Source organism: Salvelinus namaycush, chromosome 34 (genome assembly GCF_016432855.1).
Source record: "Salvelinus namaycush isolate Seneca chromosome 34, SaNama_1.0, whole genome shotgun sequence".
NCBI classification, from domain to species: domain Eukaryota; kingdom Metazoa; phylum Chordata; class Actinopteri; order Salmoniformes; family Salmonidae; genus Salvelinus; species Salvelinus namaycush.
This window is the reverse complement of record NC_052340.1, coordinates 41,202,373-41,223,906: the sequence shown is the minus strand read 5'-3', so window position 1 is coordinate 41,223,906 and position 21,534 is coordinate 41,202,373. Positions and strand designations below refer to the sequence as shown.

The 21,534-nt window shown below is 47.0% G+C and overlaps 1 protein-coding gene across 1 annotated transcript in view; it reads left to right on the top strand.

Moving 5' to 3' along the window:
• ryr1b (ryanodine receptor 1b (skeletal)) overlaps positions 1 to 21,534 on the top strand; it is a 261,073-nt gene that overhangs the window by 128,864 nt on the left and 110,675 nt on the right. Inside the window, exons 53-62 of the mRNA XM_038973731.1 lie at positions 542 to 705; positions 929 to 1,007; positions 1,134 to 1,445; positions 1,737 to 1,812; positions 1,996 to 2,119; positions 2,419 to 2,534; positions 2,778 to 2,845; positions 3,479 to 3,600; positions 5,801 to 5,850; positions 20,904 to 20,968. Coding sequence (XP_038829659.1) covers positions 542 to 705; positions 929 to 1,007; positions 1,134 to 1,445; positions 1,737 to 1,812; positions 1,996 to 2,119; positions 2,419 to 2,534; positions 2,778 to 2,845; positions 3,479 to 3,600; positions 5,801 to 5,850; positions 20,904 to 20,968 — 1,176 coding nt within the window. The remainder of the gene's footprint in view (positions 1 to 541; positions 706 to 928; positions 1,008 to 1,133; positions 1,446 to 1,736; positions 1,813 to 1,995; positions 2,120 to 2,418; positions 2,535 to 2,777; positions 2,846 to 3,478; positions 3,601 to 5,800; positions 5,851 to 20,903; positions 20,969 to 21,534) is intronic.

The window sequence follows — 21,534 nt, the reverse complement described above, 5'->3', positions numbered from 1 at the left end:
CTCAGGCCTTATTGCTTTGATACACAGAGATACATGTACACACTATGGTTGAAGACTTTGTATTACCTGGCATTTCCTGTGACTTCGCTCTCATTTTCACTCTCCTCTCCCTCTACCTCCCCCTCCCCTCCCCCTCCCCCTCTCCCTCTCCCTCTCCCTCACTCTCCCCTTCTCCATCTACCCCCCCCCCCCTCCCCCTCTCCCTCACTCTCCCCTTCTCCCTCTACCTCCCCCTCCCCTCCCCCTCTCCCTCTCCCTCTCCCTCACTCTCCCCTTCTCCATCTACCCCCCCCTCCCCCCTCCCCCTCTCCCTCACTCTCCCCTTCTCCCTCTACCTCCCCCTCCCCTCCCCCTCTCCCTCTCCCTCTCCCTCACTCTCCCCTTCTCCATCTACCCCCCCCTCCCCCCTCCCCCTCTCCCTCACTCTCCCCTTCTCCCTCTACCTCCCCCTCCCCTTCCGCTTCTCCCTCCCCCTCTCCCTCCCCCTTCTCCCTCTACCGCTCCCTCTCCATCTCTTTATTTTCCTCTCAATCTGTTCTAGAAATTCGAGGCTGAGCTGTTTAAGATTGCCATGCCATGTATCTGTGCCATCGCTGGTGCCATCCCTCCGGACTATGTGGACGCCAGCTACTCCTCCAACACAGAGAAGAAGGCTTCGGTGGACGCTGAGGGAAACTTTGACCCCAAACCTGTGGAGACTACCAAGTGAGGATGGGATGGGGGGGTCGATGGCAGTCTGAAGATTGGGCATAAGTTTTCCTGAACACGTGACCTGTCCAGGAGAAACTCTAGGCCCGAGTTTAAGGCTAGGGTTATTCCTGATCTATTCACCTGGCGTGGAAAACCCTTGACGCTATATTTACATAGTAGAGTGGTTAGCAGTGTGTCTCACGTAGCGATAACTCTCCGCCTGTTTTGTCCTTCTCAGCACCATTATCCCCGAGAAGCTGGATGCCTTCATTAACAAGTATGCAGAACACACTCACGACAAGTGGGCCTTCGAAAAGGTCAGTTTTCTCCTCACCTCTCCTTCATCCTGCACCTACGACACAATAAATCACCGTCTACTGATGGAGACGGAGACGTCGGGTAGAAAAAGGGTTTTGAGTATAATGATGCTCTTCTGTTCTCAGATCCAGAACAACTGGTCGTACGGAGAGGTGCTGGACGAAAACACCAAGACCCACCCCATGCTGCGTCCGTACAAAACCTTCTCTGAGAAGGACAAGGAGATCTACCGTTGGCCCATCAAGGAGTCCGTGAAGGCCATGCTGGCCTGGGAGTGGACGATGGAGAAGGCTCAAGCAGGGGAGGGAGAGAAGGTGGAGCTGAAGACCACCACACGGAAGATCTCCCAGACTGCTCAGGCGACCTATGACCCCAGCCACGGCTACAGCCCTTCGCCTGTGGACATCACTGCCATGGCGCTGTCCAGAGAGCTGCAGGTAGGGAACAAACTGGAAAGACAACTCTAGTCGGTGGTGGCTTGGTCAATACACTATGATCAGCAATCTGTCATATGGGTTTGGTGGAGGAAAGGGTATGGGAGATAGTTTGTTCACTTTCACCAGTGACATATAGATTGATGTACCTTGTGATCCTCTCTCTCTCTCTCTCTCTCTCTCTCTCTCTCTCTCTCTCTCTTTCTCTCTCTCTCTCTCTCTCTCTCTTTCTCTTTCTCTTTCCCTTTCTCTTTCTCTTTCTCTTTCTCTTTCTCTTTCTCTTTCTCTTTCTAGTCCATGGCTGAACAGCTGGCTGAAAACTACCACAACACCTGGGGCAGGAAAAAGAAGATGGAGCTGATGGGAAAAGGTGAGACGAAAGGGACGGACAGCTGTCAGGGTTTTTAACGTTCTGCTCATAATGTCAGTCTCATAATTCGTAATGTCAGTCTGTTTGCGTAGGACACTTTTGAAGTAAGTAAAGGTTCTTCACAGCTGAAAAACTTAAGGGATAACAGCAATAGAAACACCGGATGATGTGTGTGTTGTCCAGGTGGTGGTGCCCATCCTCTGCTGGTACCCTATGACACCTTGACGGCTAAGGAGAAGGCCAGAGACAGAGAGAAAGCCCAGGACCTTCTCAAGTTCCTGCAGCTCAACGGATATGCCGTCACGAGGTACAATACTGTAACACTCAATGCTCAGATAGCCCCCCCCTGTCCATATTGTATCAACAAGTTGTATCTCATGTAAATATCTCTGTTCCTCTCCTCCTTCCTCTCCTCCTTCCTCTCCTCCTTCCTCGCCTCCTTCCTCGCCTCCTTCCTCGCCTCCTTCCTCTCCTCCTTCCTCTCCTCTTTCCTCTCCTCTTTCCTCTCCTCTTTCCTCTCTTCTTTCCTCTCTTCTTTCCTCTCTTCTTTCCTCTCCTCTTTCCTCTCCTCTTTCCTCTCCTCTCTCCATCCCTCTCTCACCTCAGGGGCCTGAAGGACATGGAGCAGGACATCTCCTCCATAGAGAAGAGGTTTGCCTATGGTTTCCTCCAGAAGCTACTGAAGTGGATGGATATTGCCCAGGAGTTCATCGCCCATCTGGGTACTGTAGGGGGACTGGGGCGGGAGACCAGGGACTGAGGGCAGAGGGATGGGATGGTTAAGGGTAGAATGGGTTAACTGATTCTTCATCTGGCGCATGTCATAAATACTTGTCTATCGTACATCATACCGGTAATTGGAGCCAGTTTTTCCTGGTCAAATCATGTGGTCATGATGTAATCCCTGTGTGACTGAGGCCGCTCTCTCTCTCTCTCTCTCTCTCTCTCTCTCTCTCTCCCTACAGAGGCTGTGGTTAGCAGTGGCAGAGTGGAGAAGTCTCCACACGAACAGGAGATCAAGTTCTTTGCCAAAGTGAGATGAGGATTAATTATCCAAGCTGTTATCCTATTAGCCTAGCTGTTAGCACATTAGCCCAACTGTTAGCCCATTATCCCTAGTTGTTATCCCATTAGCCTAGCTGTTAGACCATTAGCTTAGCTGTTAGCCCAATAGCCTCATTGTTAGCCCATTAGCTTAGCTCATTAGCTTAGCAGTTAGCCCATTAGACCAAGGGTGTCAAACTCATTTTGCACCGGGAGCCGCATTCCATCTTCAATGAGGTCCGGGAGCCACACTGAAAATGTGTTATATTTTGTCACCATCAAAATTAGCAAAAGATAGTACTCTATCCATTGGTTTTGGAAACTGTTAGTTTATTATTATCCTAGTTGTTAGCCCATTCGATTATTAGCCCAGCTGTTATCTTATTAGCCTAGTTGTTAGCCCAGTAGCCTAACTGTTAGTCTATTAGCCTAGCTGTTAGCTTAGTAGCCTAGCTTTTAGCCCAGTAGTCTAACTGTTAGTCCATTAGCCTAGCTGTTAGCATCTTTGGGAGCCTTTTTACAAATGAAAACATCATAATTTTCTACTTCGTTTTTTAAATTATTGTGGCGCTCTAACACTGCGATCTGATTGACACTCCACCTCTCTGTCTCCGTGTCGTAGATTCTCCTGCCGCTGGTTAACCAGTATTTTAAGAACCACTGTCTTTACTTCCTCTCCACGCCTGCCAAGTTGCTGGGCAGTGGAGGCCACTCCTCCAACAAGGAGAAGGAAATGATCGCCAGGTACGTTGATCGTCTTTGAGGCTTTGTGAATAATGCCAAATATATACCGTAGTACCAGGCCTAGGGGCAGAAATCACACGGTAAGTCTTTTTACTCAGAATCGTTGATCTTTCATTAAGAAAAATTATCTGCTTAAAAACCTTTCACACAATACCTTGCTTGTTATACTGTGTCTGCTGTTCTCCCTATCTCCTTATCTCCTTATCTCCTTATCTCCTCCTCTCCTCTTTTATGGACTCTACTTCATTTCCTTGGACCTTTTGACCTTAACCTACTTATTTTTAATTCCGGTCCTTCCTTTCTATCCTCCCATACCCTCCCTTCCTATCCTCCCATACCCTCCCTTCCTATCCTCCCATACCCTCCCTTCCTATCCTCCCATACCCTCCCTTCCTATCCTCCCATACCCTCCCTTCCTATCATCCCATACCCTCCCTTCCTATCCTCCCATACCCTCCCTTCCTATCCTCCCATACCCTCCCTTCCTATCCCCCCATACCCTCCCTTCCTATCCTCCCATACCCTCCCTTCCTATCCTCCCATACCCTCCCTTCCTATCCTCCCATACCCTCCCTTCCTATCCTCCCCTATACCCTCCCTTCCTATCCTCCCATACCCTCCCTTCCTATCCTCCCTTCCTACCCTCCCTTCCTATCCTCCCATACCCTCCCTTCCTATCCTCCCATACCCTCCCTTCCTATCCTCCCATACCCTCCCTTCCTATCCTCCCCCATACCCTCCCTTCCTATCCTCCCATACCCTCCCTTCCTATCCTCCCATACCCTCCCTTCCTATCCTCCCTTCCTATCCTCCCATACCCTCCCTTCCTATCCTCCCATACCCTCCCTTCCTATCCTCCCCTATACCCTCCCTTCCTATCCTCCCCTATACCCTCCCTTCCTATCCTCCCATACCCTCCCTTCCTATCCTCCCATACCCTCCCTTCCTATCCTCCCATACCCTCCCTTCCTATCCTCCCATACCCTCCCTTCCTATCCTCCCTTCCTATCCTCCCATACCCTCCCTTCCTATCCTCCCATACCCTCCCTTCCTATCCTCCCATACCCTCCCTTCCTATCCTCCCCCATACCCTCCCTTCCTATCCTCCCATACCCTCCCTTCCTATCCTCCCTTCCTATCCTCCCTTCCTATCCTCCCATACCCTCCCTTCCTATCCTCCCTTCCTATCCTCCCATACCCTTCCTTCCTATCCTCCCTTCCTATCCTCCCTTCCTATCCTCCCATACCCTCCCTTCCTATCCTCCCATACCCTCCCTTCCTATCCTCCCATACCCTCCCTTCCTATCCTCCCCCATACCCTCCCTTCCTATCCTCCCTTCCTATCCTCCCATACCCTCCCTTCCTATCCTCCCATACCCTCCCTTCCTATCCTCCCATACCCTCCCTTCCTATCCTCCCATACCCTCCCTTCCTATCCCCCCATACCCTCCCTTCCTATCCTCCCATACCCTCCCTTCCTATCATCCCATACCCTCCCTTCCTATCCTCCCCTATACCCTCCCTTCCTATCCTCCCCTATACCCTCCCTTCCTATCCTCCCCTATACCCTCCCTTCCTATCCTCCATACCCTCCCTTCCTATCCTCCCATACCCTCCCTTCCTATCCTCCCTTCCTATCATCCCATACCCTCCCTTCCTATCCTCCCATACCCTCCCTTCCTATCCTCCCATACCCTCCCTTCCTATCCTCCCATACCCTCCCTTCCTATCCTCCCCTATACACTCCCTTCCTATCCTCCCATACCCTCCCTTCCTATCCTCCCATACCCTCCCTTCCTATCCTCCCCTATACCCTCCCTTCCTATCCTCCCATACCCTCCCTTCCTATCATCCCATACCCTCCCTTCCTATCATCCCATACCCTCCCTTCCTATCCTCCCATACCCTCCCTTCCTATCCTCCCCTATACCCTCCCTTCCTATCCTCCATACCCTCCCTTCCTATCCTCCCATACCCTCCCTTCCTATCCTCCCTTCCTATCATCCCATACCCTCCCTTCCTATCCTCCCCTATACCCTCCCTTCCCTATTCTCCCATACCCTCCCTTCCTATCCTCCCTTACCCTCCCTTCCTATCCTCCCATACCCTCCCTTCCTATCCTCCCATACCCTCCCTTCCTATCCTCCCATACGCTCCCTTTCCTTCTCCACTCCTCCTCTTACTCCTCCTCCTCCCTCAGTATCTTCTGTAAGTTGGCAGCTCTGGTGAGACACAGAGTATCTCTCTTTGGTAAGGAACCTGAACCTGCATGGTGGACTGATGCCTGTCGGTCACCTCCCAATCTCATCTCTCATACCATCTCGCTCCATCAATATCCATCTCTCTCTCTCTCTCTCTCTCTGTCTCTCTCTCTCTGTCTCTCTGTCTTTGTCTCTCTCATTGTCTCTGTCGGTCTGTCTGTTTCTTTCGCTCGCTGTCTCTCTCTCTCTCTCTCTCTCAATCCCTCTATCACGATCTCTCTATCTCAATCTCTCTCTCTACCCCAATCTCTGTCTCTTTCCATCCGTTGATATCTCGATCAATGTCTTTCACCCCTTCCTGTTTCATCATCATTACAAAACGCCATCTCCTTTCTATTTTGCCACCCCTTCTGTCTTTCTATCTGCATCCCCCTTGACACCCTCTAATCTCCCCCTCTCCACCCCTCCTATCTATCTGCCTCCCCCTTGACACCCTCTAATCTCCCCCTCTCTCCACTCCTCCTATCTATCTGCATCCCCCTTGACACCCTCTAATCTCCCCCTCTCTCCACCCCTCCTATCTATCTGCTTCCCCCTTGACACCCTCTAATCTCCCCCTCTCTCCACCCCTCCTATCTATCTGCATCCCCCTTGACACCCTCTAATCTCCCCCTCTCTCCACCCCTCCTATCTATCTGCTTCCCCCTTGACACCCTCTAATCTCCCCCTCTCTCCACCCCTCCTATCTATCTGCTTCCCCCTTGACACCCTCTAATCTCCCCCTCTCTCCACCCCTCCTATCTATCTGCCTCCCCCTTGACACCCTCTAATCTCCCCCTCTCTCCACCCCTCCTATCTTTCTGCCTCCCCCTTGACACCCTCTAATCTCCCCCTCTCTCCACCCCTCCTATCTATCTGCCTCCCTCTTGACACCCTCTAATCTCCCCCTATCTCCACCCCTCCTATCTTTCTGCCTCCCCCTTGACACCCTCAAATCTCCCCCTCTCTCCACCCCTCCTATCTATCTGCCTCCCCCTTGACACCCTCTAATCTCCCCCTCTCTCCACCCCTCCTATCTTTCTGCCTCCCCCTTGACACCCTCGAATCTCCCCCTCTCTCCACCCCTCCTATCTATCTGCCTCCCCCTTGACACCCTCTAATCTCCCCCTCTCTCCACCCCTCCTATCTTTCTGCCTCCCCCTTGACACCCTCTAATCTCCCCCTCTCTCCACCCCTCCTATCTTTCTGCCACCCCCTTGACACCCTCTAATCTCCCCCTATCTCCACCCCTTCTGTCTTTCTATCTGCCTCCCCCTTGACACCTTCTAATCTCCCCCTATCTCCACAGTTGCGCTTCTGCTCTGCTTAAGCTCTTCTCCTTAGCTAGCTGCATCTCCTCTGTTGTTGTTGTTGTTGTGTGTGTGTGTGTGTGTGTGTGTGTGTGTGTGTGTGTGTGTGTGTGTGTGTGTGTGTGTGTGTGTGTGTGTGTGTGTGTGTGTGTGTGTGTGGCTTCTGTAACCGTCAGTATCTCTGGTTACACACAGTGGTAGTAAGTGTTGGTTGTGAGTATCGGACCTCAACAGGTGTTGTGGTTAGCTAAGTCAGATGCTGTATGGTTGGTTAGTTTAGACCGCTTGGCTTGAAGCCGTGGCTTCTCCATCTGCGTCGCCGTTTAATCCACCAACACGATGACACACATCCTGTTCATTCTCTTCTAGTCTCGGCACAGTTACGTTTCATTCATTAGTATCTGGATAAACAGGTGGGGACATACCCACCAATCAAATGTAGGAGTTGTTTTGGAGTTGTTTTGGAGTTGTTTTGGAGTTGTTTTGAGTTGTTTTGGAGTTGTTTTGGAGTTGTTGAGTTGTTGTGGAGTTGTTGAGGAGTTGTTGTGGAGTTATTTTGGAGTTGTTTTGAGTTGTTTTGGAGTTGTTTTGGAGTTGTTTTGAGTTGTTTTGAGTTGTTTTGGAGTTGTTTTGAGTTGTTTTGGAGTTGTTTTGAGTTGTTTTGGAGTTGTTTTGGAGTTGTTGAGTTGTTTTGGAGTTGTTGAGTTGTTTTGAGTTGTTTTGGAGTTGTTGAGTTGTTTTGGAGTTGTTTTGAGTTGTTTTGGAGTTGTTTTGAGTTGTTTTGGAGTTGTTTTGGAGTTGTTTTGAGTTGTTTTGAGTTGTTTTGAGTTGTTTTGGAGTTGTTTTGAGTTGTTTTGAGTTGTTGAGTTGTTTTGAGTTGTTTTGGAGTTGTTTTGGAGTTGTTTTGAGTTGTTTTGGAGTTGTTTTGGAGTTGTTTTGGAGTTGTTGAGTTGTTTTGAGTTGTTTTGAGTTGTTTTGAGTTGTTTTGGAGTTGTTTTGAGTTGTTTTGGAGTTGTTTGGAGTTGTTTTGGAGTTGTTTTGGAGTTGTTTTGGAGTTGTTGAGTTGTTTTGGAGTTGTTTTGAGTTGTTTTGGAGTTGTTGAGTTGTTTTGGAGTTGTTTTGGAGTTGTTTTGGAGTTGTTTTGGAGTTGTTTTGGAGTTGTTTTGAGTTGTTTTGAGTTGTTTTGGAGTTGTTTTGGAGTTGTTTTGGAGTTGTTTTGGAGTTGTTTTGAGTTGTTTTGGAGTTGTTTTCAGTTGTTTTGGAGTTGTTTTGAGTTGTTTTGGAGTTGTTGAGTTGTTTTGAGTTGTTTTGAGTTGTTTTGGAGTTGTTTTGGAGTTGTTTTGGAGTTGTTTTGAGTTGTTTTGGAGTTGTTTTGGAGTTGTTTTGAGTTGTTTTGGAGTTGTTTTGGAGTTGTTTTGGAGTTGTTTTGAGTTGTTTTGGAGTTGTTTTGAGTTGTTTTGGAGTTGTTTTGGAGTTGTTGAGTTGTTTTGAGTTGTTTTGGAGTTGTTTTGAGTTGTTTTGGAGTTGTTTTGGAGTTGTTGAGTTGTTTTGGAGTTGTTTTGAGTTGTTTTGGAGTTGTTTTTGAGTTGTTTGGAGTTGTTTTGGAGTTGTTTTGGAGTTGTTTTGAGTTGTTTTGAGTTGTTTTGGAGTTGTTTTCAGTTGTTTTGGAGTTGTTTTGAGTGTTTGGAGTTGTTTGAGTTGTTTGAGTTGTTTTGAGTTGTTTTGGAGTTGTTTTGAGGTTGGTTTGGTTGTGAGTTGTTTTGGAGTTGTTTGAGTTGTTTTGGAGTGTTTTGAGTTGTTTTGGCGTTGGTTTTGAGTTGTTTTGGAGTGGTTTGAGTTGTTTTGGAGTTGTTTGGGTGCTTGAGTTTTTGGAGTTGTTTTGGAGTTGTTTTGTGGAGTTGTTTTGGAGTTGTTGAGTTGTTTTGGAGTTGTTTGAGTTGTTTTGAGTTGTTTTGAGTTGTTTTGGAGTTGTTTGAGTTGTTTTGGAGCTTGTTTTGAGTTGTTTTGAGTTGTTTTTGGAGTTGTTTTGAGTTGTTTTGGAGTTGTTTGAGTTGTTTTTGGACGTTGTTGAGTGTTTGAGTTGTTTGGAGTTGTTGAGTTGTTTTGGAGTTGTTGAGTTGTTTTGGAGTTGTTTGGAGTTGTTTGAGTGTTGTTGGAGTTGTTTTGAGTTGTTTTGGAGTTGTTTTGAGTTGTTTTGAGTTTTGTTTTGGAGTTGTTTTGGAGTTGTTTTGAGTTGTTTTGAGTTGTTTTGGAGTGTTTTGAGTTTTTTGGAGTTGTTTTGAGTTTTTTTGGAGTTGTTTTGGAGTTGTTGAGTTGTTTTAGTTGTTGAGTTGTTTTGAGTTGATGGGATTAGCTGTGATAGGCTCTTAACCTAACCCTAAGGTTGATGGGATTAGCTGGGATAGGCCCTAACCCTCACCTATTGATGGGTTACTGGATAGGCCCTAATCCTAACCTAGTTATTGGGATGCTGGGATAGGCCCTGAACCCTAAACCTAGTTGATGGATTAAGCTTGTGATAGGCCTCTAACCCTAACTATTTGATGGGATTAGCTTGTGAAGCTCCGCAACACGCAGACCAGGTTGATGGGTTTACTGTGATAGGCCCTAACCCTAACCTGTTGAATGGGATTATAGCTGTGATAGGCTCTAACCCTGAACCTAGTTTGATGGGATTAGCTGGGATAGGCTCTAACCCTAACCTAGTTGGATGGGATTAGCTGTGATAGGCTTCTACCCTAACCTAGTTGATGGATTAGCTGTGATAGGCTCTAACCCTAACCAGTTGATGGGATTAGCTGTGATAGGCCCTAAACCCTACCTGTTTGTGGATTAGCTGGGATAGGCCCTAACCCTACCTAGTTGATGGGATTAGCTGTGATAGGCTCTAAACCCTCCTAGCTATGGATTACTGTATGGCCTTAACCCTAACCTAGCTATGGTTAGCTGGGATAGGCCCCTAACCCTAACCTAGTTTTATGGGATCATTAATGTGATAGGCTCTAACCCTAACCTAGTTGATGGGATTAGCTGGGATAGGCCCTAACCTATTTGATGGGATTCTGGGATAGCCCTAACCCTACCTAGTTGATGGGATTAGCTGTGAGAGGCTCTAACCCTAACCTAGTTGATGGGATTAGCTGGGATAGGCCCTAACCCTAACCTAGTTGATGGGATTAGCTGGTAGGCCCTAACCCTAAACTAGTTGATGGGATTAGCCTGGCGATAGGCCCTAACCTAACCTAGTTGTGGGATTAGCTGGATAGGCTCTAACCCTAACCTAGTTGATGGTTTGCTGGGATAGCCTAACCCTACCTGCAATGGGATTATAGGCTCTAATCCTACCTAGCTGATGGGATTAGCTGGATAGGCCTTAACCCTAACCTACTGATGGGATTAGCTGGGATAGCCCTAACCCTAACCTAGTTGATGGGATCATTAGATGATGCTCTACCCTAACCTAGTTGATGGATTAGCTGGGATAGGCCCTAACCTAGTTGATGGGATTGAGCTGGGATAAGGCCCTAACCCTAACCTAGTTGATGGGATTAGCTGTGATAGCTCTAACCCTAACTGTGTTGATGGATCTAGCTGGGATAGGCTCTAACCCTAACCTAGTTGATGGGATCATTGATGTGATAGGCCCTAACCCTAACCTAGTTGATGGGATTAGCTGGGATAGGTCCTAACCTAGTTGATGGGATTAGCTGGGATAGGCTCTAACCCTAACCTAGTTGATGGGATTAGCTGGGATAGGCTCTAACCCTAACCTAGTTGATGGGATTAGCTGGGATAGGCCTTAACCCTAACCTATCTGATGGGATATGGCCTCTAATCCTAACCTAGTTGATGGATTAGCTGGATAGGCCTTAACCCTAACCTACTGATGGGATTATAGGCTCTAATCCCTAACCTAGTTGATGGGATTAGCTGGGATAGGCCTTAACCCTAACCTAGCTGATGGGATTATAGGCTCTAATCCTACCTAGCTGATGGGATTACTGGATAGGCCTTAACCCTAACCTAGCTGATGGGATTAGCTGGGATAGGCCCAACCCTAACCTAGTTTGATGGGATCATTAGATTGATAGGCTCTAACCCTAACCTAGTTGATGGGATTAGCTTGGATAGGCCCTAACCTAGTTGATGGGATTAGCTGGGATAGGCCCTAACCCTAACCTAGTTGATGGGATTAGCTGTGATAGGCTCAACCCTAACCTAGTTGATGGGTTACCTGGGATAGGCTCTACCCTAACCTAGTTGATGGGATTAGCTGGGATAGGCCTAACCCTAACCTAGTTTGATGGGATTAGCTGGGATAGGCCCTAATCCTAACCTAGTTGATGGATTGCTGGGATAGGCTCTAACCTAACCTAGTTGATGGGATTAGCTGTGATAGGCTTCTAACCCTAACCTGTTGATGGGATTAGCTGGTAGGCTCCACCCTAACCTAGTTGATGGGATTAGCTGGATAGGCCTAACCCTAACCTAGTTGATGGGATTAGCTGTGATAGGCTCTAACCCTAAACCTAGTTGATGGGATTAGCTGGATAGGCTCTAACCCTAACCTAGTTGATGGATTAGCTGTGATAGGCTCTAACCCTAACCTAGTTGATGGGATTAGCTGTGATAGGCTTCTAACCCTAACCTAGTTGATGGGATTGCTGGGATGGCCTAACCCTAACTAGTTGTGGTATTAGCCTGGGATAGGCCTCTAACCCTAACCTAGTTGATGGGATTAGCTGTGGATAGGCTCTAACCCTAACCTAGCTTGATGGGATTAGCTGGATAGGCCTCTAACCCTAACCTAGCTGATGGGATTACCTGGGATAGGCCCCTAACCCTAACCAGTTGATGGGATTAGATGGTGATAGGCTCTAACCCTAACCTAGTTGATGGATTAGCTGGGATAGGCCCTAACCTAGTTGATGGGATTAGCTTGGATAAGGCCCTAACCCTAACCTAGTTGATGGATTAGCTGTGATAGGCTCTAACCCTAACCTAGTTGATGGATTACTGGGATAGGCCCTAACCCTAACCTAGTGATGGATTAGCTGGGATAGCCTAACCCTAAACTAGTTGATGGGATTAGCTGGCGATAGGCCCTAACCCTACCTAGTTGATGGGATTAGCGTGATAGGCTCTAACCCTAACCTAGTTGATGGGATTAGCTGGGATAGGCTCTAACCCTACCCTGGCCTAATGGATATAGGCTCCTACCTAACCTAGCTGATGGGATTAGCTGGGTAGGCCTTAACCCTAACCTAGTTGATGGGATTAGCTGGATAGGCCCTAACCCTAACCTAGTTGATGGGATCATTAGATGTGATAGGCTCTAACCCTAACCTAGTTGATGGGATTAGCTGGGATAGGCCCTAACCTAGTTGATGGGGATTAGCTGGGATAGGCCCTAACCCTAACCTAGTTGATGGGATTAGCTGTGATTAGGCTCTAACCCTAACCTAGTTGATGGTTAGCTGGGATAGATGCCCTAACCCTAACCTATTGATGGGTCATTAGATGTGCTGTAGGCCCCTAACCCTAACCTAGTTGATGGATTAGCTGGGATAGGTGCAACCTAGTTGATGGGATTAGCTGGGATAAGGCTCTAACCCTAACCTAGTTGATGGGATTAGCTGGGATAGGCTCCTAACCCTAACCTAGTTGATGTTATCTGGGATAGCCTCTAACCCTAACCTATCTGATGGATTAGTGGAGGCCTATCCTAACCTAGTTGATGGATTCGCTGGGATAGCCTTAACCCAACCTAGCTGATGGGATTAGAGGCTCTAACCTAACCTAGTTGATGGATTACTGGGATAGGCCTTAACCCTAACCTAGCTGATGGGATTATAGGCTCTAATCCTACCTAGCTGATGGGATTAGCTGGATAGCCTTAACCCTAACCTAGCTTGATGGGATTACTGGATAGGCCCTAACCCTACCTAGTTTGATGGGATCATTAGATGTGATAGGCTCTAACCCTAACCTAGTTGATGGGATTAGCTGGGATAGGCCTAACCTAGTTGATGGGATTAGCTGGGATAGGCCCTAAACCCTAACCTAGTTGATGGATTAGCTGGATAGGCTCTAACCCTAACCTAGTTGATGTTTTAGCTGGGATAGGCCTCTAACCCTACCTAGTTGATGGTTAGCTGGATAGGCTCTACCCTAAACCTAGTTGATGGGATTTAGCTGGGATAGGCCCTACCTAACCTAGTTGATGGGATTTAAGCTGAATAGGCCCTAACCCTAACCTAGTTGATGGGATTAGCTGTGATAGGCTCAACCCTAACCTAGTTGATGGGATTAGCTGTGATAGGCCAACCCTAACCTAGTTGATGGATTAGCTGGATAGGCCTAACCCTAACCTAGTTGATGGGATTATGGCTGGGATAGGCTCTAACCCTAACCTAGTTGATGGGATTACTGGGATAGCTCTACCCTAACCTATTGATGGGATTAGCTGTGATAGGCTCTAACCCATACCTAGTTGATGGATTAGCTGGGATAGGCCCTAACCCTAACCTAGTTGATGGGATTAGCTGGGATAGGCGCTCAACCCTAACCTAGTTGATGGGTTAGCTGTGATAGGCTCTAACCTAACCTAGCTGATGGGATTAGCTGGGATAGCCTAACCCTAACCTAGTTGATGGATCCTTAGATGTGATAGGCTAACCCAACCTATTGATGGGATTAGCTGTGTAGGCTCTAACCTAACCTATTGATGGATTAGCTGGGATAGGCCCTAACCTAGTTGATGGATTAGCTGGATAGGCCTAACCTTACCTATGTGATGGGATTAGCTGTGATAGGCTCTAACCCTAACCTAGTTGATGGGATTAGCCTGGGATAGGCCCTAACCGCTAACCTAGTTGATGGATCATAGATGTGATAGGCCCTAACCCTAACCTAGTTGAGATGGATTTAGCTGGATAGGTCCAACCTAGTTGATGGGATTAGCTGGGATAGGCTCTACCCTAACCTAGTTGATGGGATTAGCTGGGATAGCTCTAACCCTAACCTAGTTGATGGGATTAGCTGGGATGGCCTTAACCCTAACTGTGATGGGATTATGGCTCTAATCCTAACCTAGTTGATGGGATTAGCTGGGATAGGCTAACCCTAACCTAGCTGCTGGGATTATAGGCTCCTAATCCTAACCTAGTTGATGGGATTAGCTGGATAGGCCTTCCCTAACCTAGTTGATGGGATTATAGGCTCTAATCCTAACCTAGCTGATGGGATTAGCTGTGATAGGCCTTAACCCTAACCTACTGATGGGATTAGCTGGGATCGGCCCTAACCCTAACCTAGTTGATGGGATCATAGTGTGATAGGCTACCCTAACCTAGTTGATGGATTAGCTGGGATAGCCCTACCTAGTTTGATGGGATTAGGCTGTGATAGGCCCTAACCTAACCTAGTTGAGGGATTAGCTGTGATAGGCTCTAACCCTAACCTAGTTGATGGGATTAGCCTGGGATAGGCCCTAACCCTAACCTAGTTGATGGGATTTAGCTGGGATAGCCTAACCTAACCTAGTTATGGATTAGCTGGGATGGCCCTAACCCTAACCTAGTTGATGGGATTAGCTGGATAGGCTCTAACCCTAACCTAGCTGATGGGATTAGCTGGATAGGCCTAACCTAACCTAGTTGATGGGATTACTGTGTAGGCTCTAACCCTACCTAGTTATGGGATTAGCTGGATAGCCCTAACCCAACTAGTTGATGGGATTAGCTGGAATAGGCCCTAACCCTAACCTAAGTTGTGGGATTAGCTTGTGATAGGCTCTAACCCTAACCTAGTTGATGGGATTAGCTGGGATAGGCTCTAACCCTACCTAGTTGATGGGATTAGCTGGATAGGCTCAACCCTAACCTATGTTGATGGGATTAGCTGGATAGGCTCTAACCCTAACCTAGTTGATGGGATTAGCTGGGATAGGCCCTAACCCTAACCTAGTTGATGGGATTAGCTGGGATAGGCCCTAACCCTACCCTAGTTGATGGGTTAGCTGTGATAGGCTCTAACCCTAACCTAGCTGATGGGATTAGCTGGATATGCTCCTAACCCTAACCTAGTTGATGGGATCTTAGATGTGATAGGCTCTAACCCAAACCTAGTGTGGGATTAGCTGTGATGAGCTCTAACCCTAACCTAGTTGATGGATTAGCTGGATAGGCTCTAACCCTAACCTAGTTGATGGATTAGCTGTGATAGGCTCTAACCCTAACCTAGTGATGGATTAGCTGGGATAGACCCTAACCCTAACCTTGTTGATGGGATTAGCTGGGATAGACCCTAACACTAACCTAGTTGATGGGATTATAGGCTCTAACCCTAACCTTATTGATGGGATTATAGGCTCTAACCCTAACCTAGCTGATGGGATTAGCTGGGATATGCCCTAACCCTAACCTAGTTGATGGGATCCTTAGATGTGATAGGCTCTAACCCAAACCTAGTTGATGGGATTAGCTGTGATAGGCTCTAACCCTAACCTAGTTGATGGGATTAGCTGGGATAGCCCTACCTAGTTGATGGGATTAGCTGGGATAGGCCCTAACCCTAACCTAGTTGATGGGATTAGCTGTGATAGGCTCTAACTCCTAACCTAGTTGATGGGATTAGCTGGGATAGGCCCTAACCCTAACCTATTGATGGATGCATTAGATGTGATAGGCCTACTAACCCTAACCTAGTTGAATGGATTGGCTGGGATAGGCTCTCCTAACCTAATTGATGGGATTAGCTGGGATGGCTCTACCCTCACTAGTTGATGGTATTAGCTGGATAGGCTCTAACCCTAACCTAGTTGATGGGATTAGCTGGATAGGCTCTAACCCTAACCTAGTGAGTGGATTATAGGCTCTAACCTAACCTAGTTGATGGGATTAGCTGGGATAGGCCTTAACCCTAACCTAGCTGATGGGATTATAGGCTCTAATCCTAACCTAGTTGATGGGATTAGCTGGGATAGGCCTTAACCCTAACCTAGTTGATGGGATTATAGGCTCTAATCCTAACCTAGCTGATGGGATTAGCTGTGATAGGCCTTAACCCTAACCTAGCTGATGGGATTAGCTGGGATAGGCCCTAACCCTAACCTAGTTGATGGGATCATTAGATGTGATAGGCTCTAACCCTAACCTAGTTGATGGATTAGCTGGGATAGGCCTAACCTAGTTGATGGGATTAGCTGGGATAGGCCCTAACCAACCTAGTTTGATGGGATTACTGTGGATAGCTCTAACCCTAACCTAGTTGATGGGATTAGCTGGGATAGGCCCTAACCCTAACCTAGTGATGGATTAGCTGGATAGCCCTAACCTTAACCTAGTTTGATGGATTAGCTGGGATAGGCCCTAACCCTAACCTAGTTGATGGATAGCTGTGATAGGCTCTAACCCTAACCTAGTTGATTGGATTAGCTGTGATAGGCTCTAACCCTAACCTAGTTGATGGGATTAGCTGATGGACTCTACCCTAACCAGTTATGGGATTCTGTGATAGCCCAACCCTAACCTAGTTGAATGGATTAGCTGGATAGGCCCTAACCCTAACTAGTTGATGGGATTAGCTGGATAGGCCTCTAACCCTAACCTAGTTGATGGGATTAGCTGTGATAGGCTCTAACCCTAACCTAGTTGATGGGATTAGCTGTGATAGGCTCTAACCCTAACCTAGTTGATGGATTAGCTGGATAGGCCCTAACCCTAACCTAGTTGATGGGATTAGCTGGGATAGGCCCTAACCCTAACCTAGTTGAGGGGATTAGCTGTGATAGGCTCTAACCCTAACCTAACTTGATGGGATTAGCTGGGATATGCCCTAACCCTAACTAGTTGATGGGATCCCTTATGTGATAGGCTCTAACCAAACCTAGCTGATGGGATTTACTGTGATAGGCTCGAACCCTAACCTAGTTGATGGGATTAGCTGATAGGCTCTAACCCTAACCTAGTTGATGGGATTAGCTGTGATAGGCCCTCTAACCCTAACCTAGTGATGGGATTACTGGATAGGCTCTAACCTAACCTAGTTGATGGGATTAGCTGGGATAGACCCTAACCCTAACCTTAGTTGATGGGATTAGCTGGAGTGACCCTAACACTAACCTAGTTGATGGGATTATAGCTCTAACCCTAACCTTATTGATGGGATTATAGGCTCTAACCCTAACCTTGTTGATGGGATTTAGCTGGGATGGACCCTAACCCTGTTGATGGGATTATAGACCCCTAACCCTAACCTAGTTGATGGGATTATAGGCTCTAACCCTAACCTAGTTGATGGATTAGGCTTAACCCTAATCTATTGATGGGATTAGCTGGGATAGCCCTAACCTAGTTGATGGGATTAGCTGGGATAGGCCCTAACCCTAACCTAGTTGATGGGATTAGCTGTGTAGGCTCTAACCCTAACCTAGTTGATGGGATTAGCTGGGATAGGCCCTAACCTAGTTGATGGGATTAGCTGGGATAGGCCCAACCTAACCTAGTTGGGATTAGCTGGGATAGCCCTAACCCTAACCTAGTTGATGGGATTAGCTGTGATAGGCTCTAACCCTAACCTGTTGATGGGATTAGCTGGGATAGGCTCTAACCCTAACCTAGTTATGGGATTAGCTGTGATAGGCTCTAACCTAACCTAGTTGATGGGATTAGCTGGGATAGCCCTAACCCTAACCTAGTTGATGGATTAGCTGGAATAAGGCCTAACCCTAACTAATTGATGGGTTAGCTGTGTAGGCTCACCCTAACCTAGTTGATGGATTAGCTGTGATAGGCCCTAACCCTAACCTAGTTTGATGGGATTAGCTGTGATGAGGCTCTAACCCTACCTAGTTGATGGGATTAGCTGGGATAGGCTCTAACCCTAACCTAGTTGATGGGATTAGCTGTGATAGGCTCTAACCCTAACCTAGTTGATGGGATTTAGCTGTGATAGGCTCTAACCCTAACCTAGTTGATGGGATTAGCTGGGATAGGCCTAACCCTAACCTAGTTGATGGGTTAGCTGGATAGGCCCTAACCCTAACCTAGTTGATGGGATTAGCTGTGATAGGCCTAACCCCTAACCTAGCTGATGGGATTAGCTGGGATATGCCCTAACCCTAACCTAGTTGATGGGATCCTTAGATGTGATAGGCTCTAACCCAAACCTAGTTGATGGGATTAGCTGTGATAGGCTCTAACCCTAACCTAGTTGATGGGATTAGCTGGGATGCCCTAACCTAGGTTGATGGGATTAGCTGGGATAGGCCCTAACCCTAACCTAGTTGATGGGATTAGCTGTGATAGGCTCTAACCTAACCTAGTTGATGGGATTAGCTGGGATAGGCCCACCCTAACCTAGTTGATGGATCATTAGATGTGATAGGCCCTAACCCTAACCTATTGATGGATTAGCTGGGATAGGTCCTAACCTAGTTGATGGGATTAGCTGGGATAGGCTCTAACCCTAACCTAGTTGATGGGATTAGCTGGGATAGGCTCTAACCCTAACCTAGTTGATGGGATTAGCTGGGATAGGCCTTAACCCTAACCTAGCTGATGGGATTATAGGCTCTAATCCTAACCTAGTTGATGGGATTAGCTGGGATAGGCCTTAACCCTAACCTAGCTGATGGATTTATAGGCTCTAATCCTAACCTAGTTGATGGGATTAGCTGGGATAGGCCTTAACCCTAACCTAGTTGATGGGATTATAGGCTCTAATCCTAACCTAGCTGATGGGATTAGCTGGGATAGGCCTTAACCCTAACCTAGCTGATGGGATTAGCTGGGATAGGCCTAACCCAACTTAGTTGAGGATCATTAGATGTGATAGGCTCTAACCCTAACCTAGTTGATGGGATTAGCTGGGATAGGCCCTAACCTAGTTGATGGATTAGCTGGGATAGGCCCTAACCCTAACCTAGTTGATGGGATTAGCTGTGATAGGCTCTAACCCTAACCTAGTTGATGGGATTAGCTGGGATAGGCCCTAACCCTAACCTAGTTGATGGGATTAGCTGGGATAGGCCCTAACCTTAACCTAGTTTATGGGATTAGCTGGGATAGGCCCTAACCCTAACCTAGTTGATGGGATTAGCTGTGATAGGCTCTAACCCTAACCTAGTTGATGGGATTAGCTGGGATAGCTCTAACCCTAACCTAGTTGATGGGATTAGCTGTGATAGGCTCTAACCCTAACCTAGTTGATGGATTAGCTGGGATAGGCCCTAACCCTAACTAGTTGATGGGATTAGCTGGAATAGGCCCTAACCCTAACACTATTGATGGGATTAGCTGTGATGGGCTCTACCTAACCTAGTTGATGGGATTAGCTGGGATAGGCTCTAACCCTAACCTAGTTGATGGATTAGCTGTGATAGGCTCTAACCCTAACCTAGTTGATGGGATTAGCTGTGATAGGCTCTAACCCTAACCTAGTTGATGGGATTAGCTGGGATAGGCCCTAACCCTAACCTAGTTGATGGGATTAGCTGGGATAGGCCCTAACCCTAACCTAGTTGATGGGATTAGCTGTGATAGGCTCTAACCCTAACCTAGCTGATGGGATTAGCTGGGATATGCCCTAACCCTAACCTAGTTGATGGGATCCTTAGATGTGATAGGCTCTAACCCAAACCTAGCTGATGGGATTAGCTGTGATAGGCTCTAACCCTAACCTAGTTGATGGGATTAGCTGGGATAGACTCTAACCCTAACCTAGTTGATGGGATTAGCTGTGATAGGCTCTAACCCTAACCTAGCTGATGGGATTAGCTGGATAGGCTCCTAACCTAACCTTGTTGATGGGATTAGCTGGGATAGACCCTACCCTAACCTGTTGATGGGATTATAGGCTCTAACCCTAACCTTATTGATGGGATTAAGGCTCTAACCCTAACCTTGTTGATGGGATTAGCGGATAGGACCCTACCTGTTGATGGGATTATAGACCCTAACCCTAACCTAGTTGATGGGATTATAGGCTCTAACCCTAACCTAGTTGATGGCATTATAGGCTCTAACCCTAATCTAGTTGATGGGATTATAGGCTCTAACCTTAACCTGTTGATGGGATTAGCTGTGATAGGCTCTAACCCTAACCAGTTGATGGGATTAGATGGGATAAGCCTTTGATAAAATATTATATTTTAATAGCAGCAGATGTCCTACCTACCTTTCCAGGCAATACATTTATGTTGCTCCAAACATTTTCTAAATTCAAACCTCCCAGTGGCGGTTGGTGACGTTTAAGATAGGGAGGACTAATATATTTTAATGAGCATGGCCTTATTTCTATTACAGCATATGGATGATTGTCCTTCATATCCATTCACTCAGCTCAATGTAACATTGATAGGTTTAAGCTACTACTGAGCCTCCTAGGTTTTGTATGGAAGTCAATGTAGCCAGAGGAGGACAGACGCTAGCTGTCCTCCGGCTATACCATGGTGCTGCCCTACAGAGTGCTGTTGAGGCTACTGTAGACCTTCATTGCAAAACAGTGTGTTGCAATCAATTATTTGATGACGTGAATATATTTAGTATAATTTTATCTAAAAAGGATAACTTTTTTTCATGTTACATTATTTTATTTTTTTATGAAATTCACTGAGGATGTCCTCCTCCCTGTTCTCTCTCTGAGGAGCCTCCTCTGAAACCTTCCCCCTGAGCACATGGGGTGTTCAGAAACCGCGACATCCATGTAGGAAGTAATCCCTCTTTCCCTTCTCCTCCATCCTCCTCTCCAGGCCCTGAGCGAGATGACAGAGCTGCTGTCTCCTCCGATAACTATAGTAACTACCGCCGGTGTACAGTGAGTGTTCAGGGTAAGGTGCCTATCCTGTGGCCCACTGAAGGACCTGATCTCCCTGAACGAGGCCCTGCCAGATTACCTGGAGCAGCAGAAGATTAACCTGGGAAACTGCAGCATCTCTACTCTAACATCTCTGACCTGTTGTCGGTGCACTCCTGCTCTCCTCCGTTTGAGGCCAACAGGATCTGCTGCATTTACCACCGTGAGATGTCTACTGTATCTTTATTAAAACAAGGCAGTCCCTCGGACTTTCTATTGTATCTTTATTTAAAACAAGGCAGTCCCCAATGACATGTCTATTGTATCTTTATTTAAAACAAGGCAGTCCTCTGACATGTCCATTGTATCTTTATTTTAAACAAGGCAGTCCCTCTGACTGTCTGTTGTATCTTTATTTAAAACAAGGCAGTCCCTCTGAAATGTCTGTTGTATCTTATTTAAAACAAGGCAGTCCCTCTGACATGTCTGTTGTATCTTTATTTAAACAAGGCAGTCCTCTGACATGTCCTACGGTATCTTTATTTTAAAACAAGGCAGTCCCTCTGACATGTCTATTGTTCTTTATT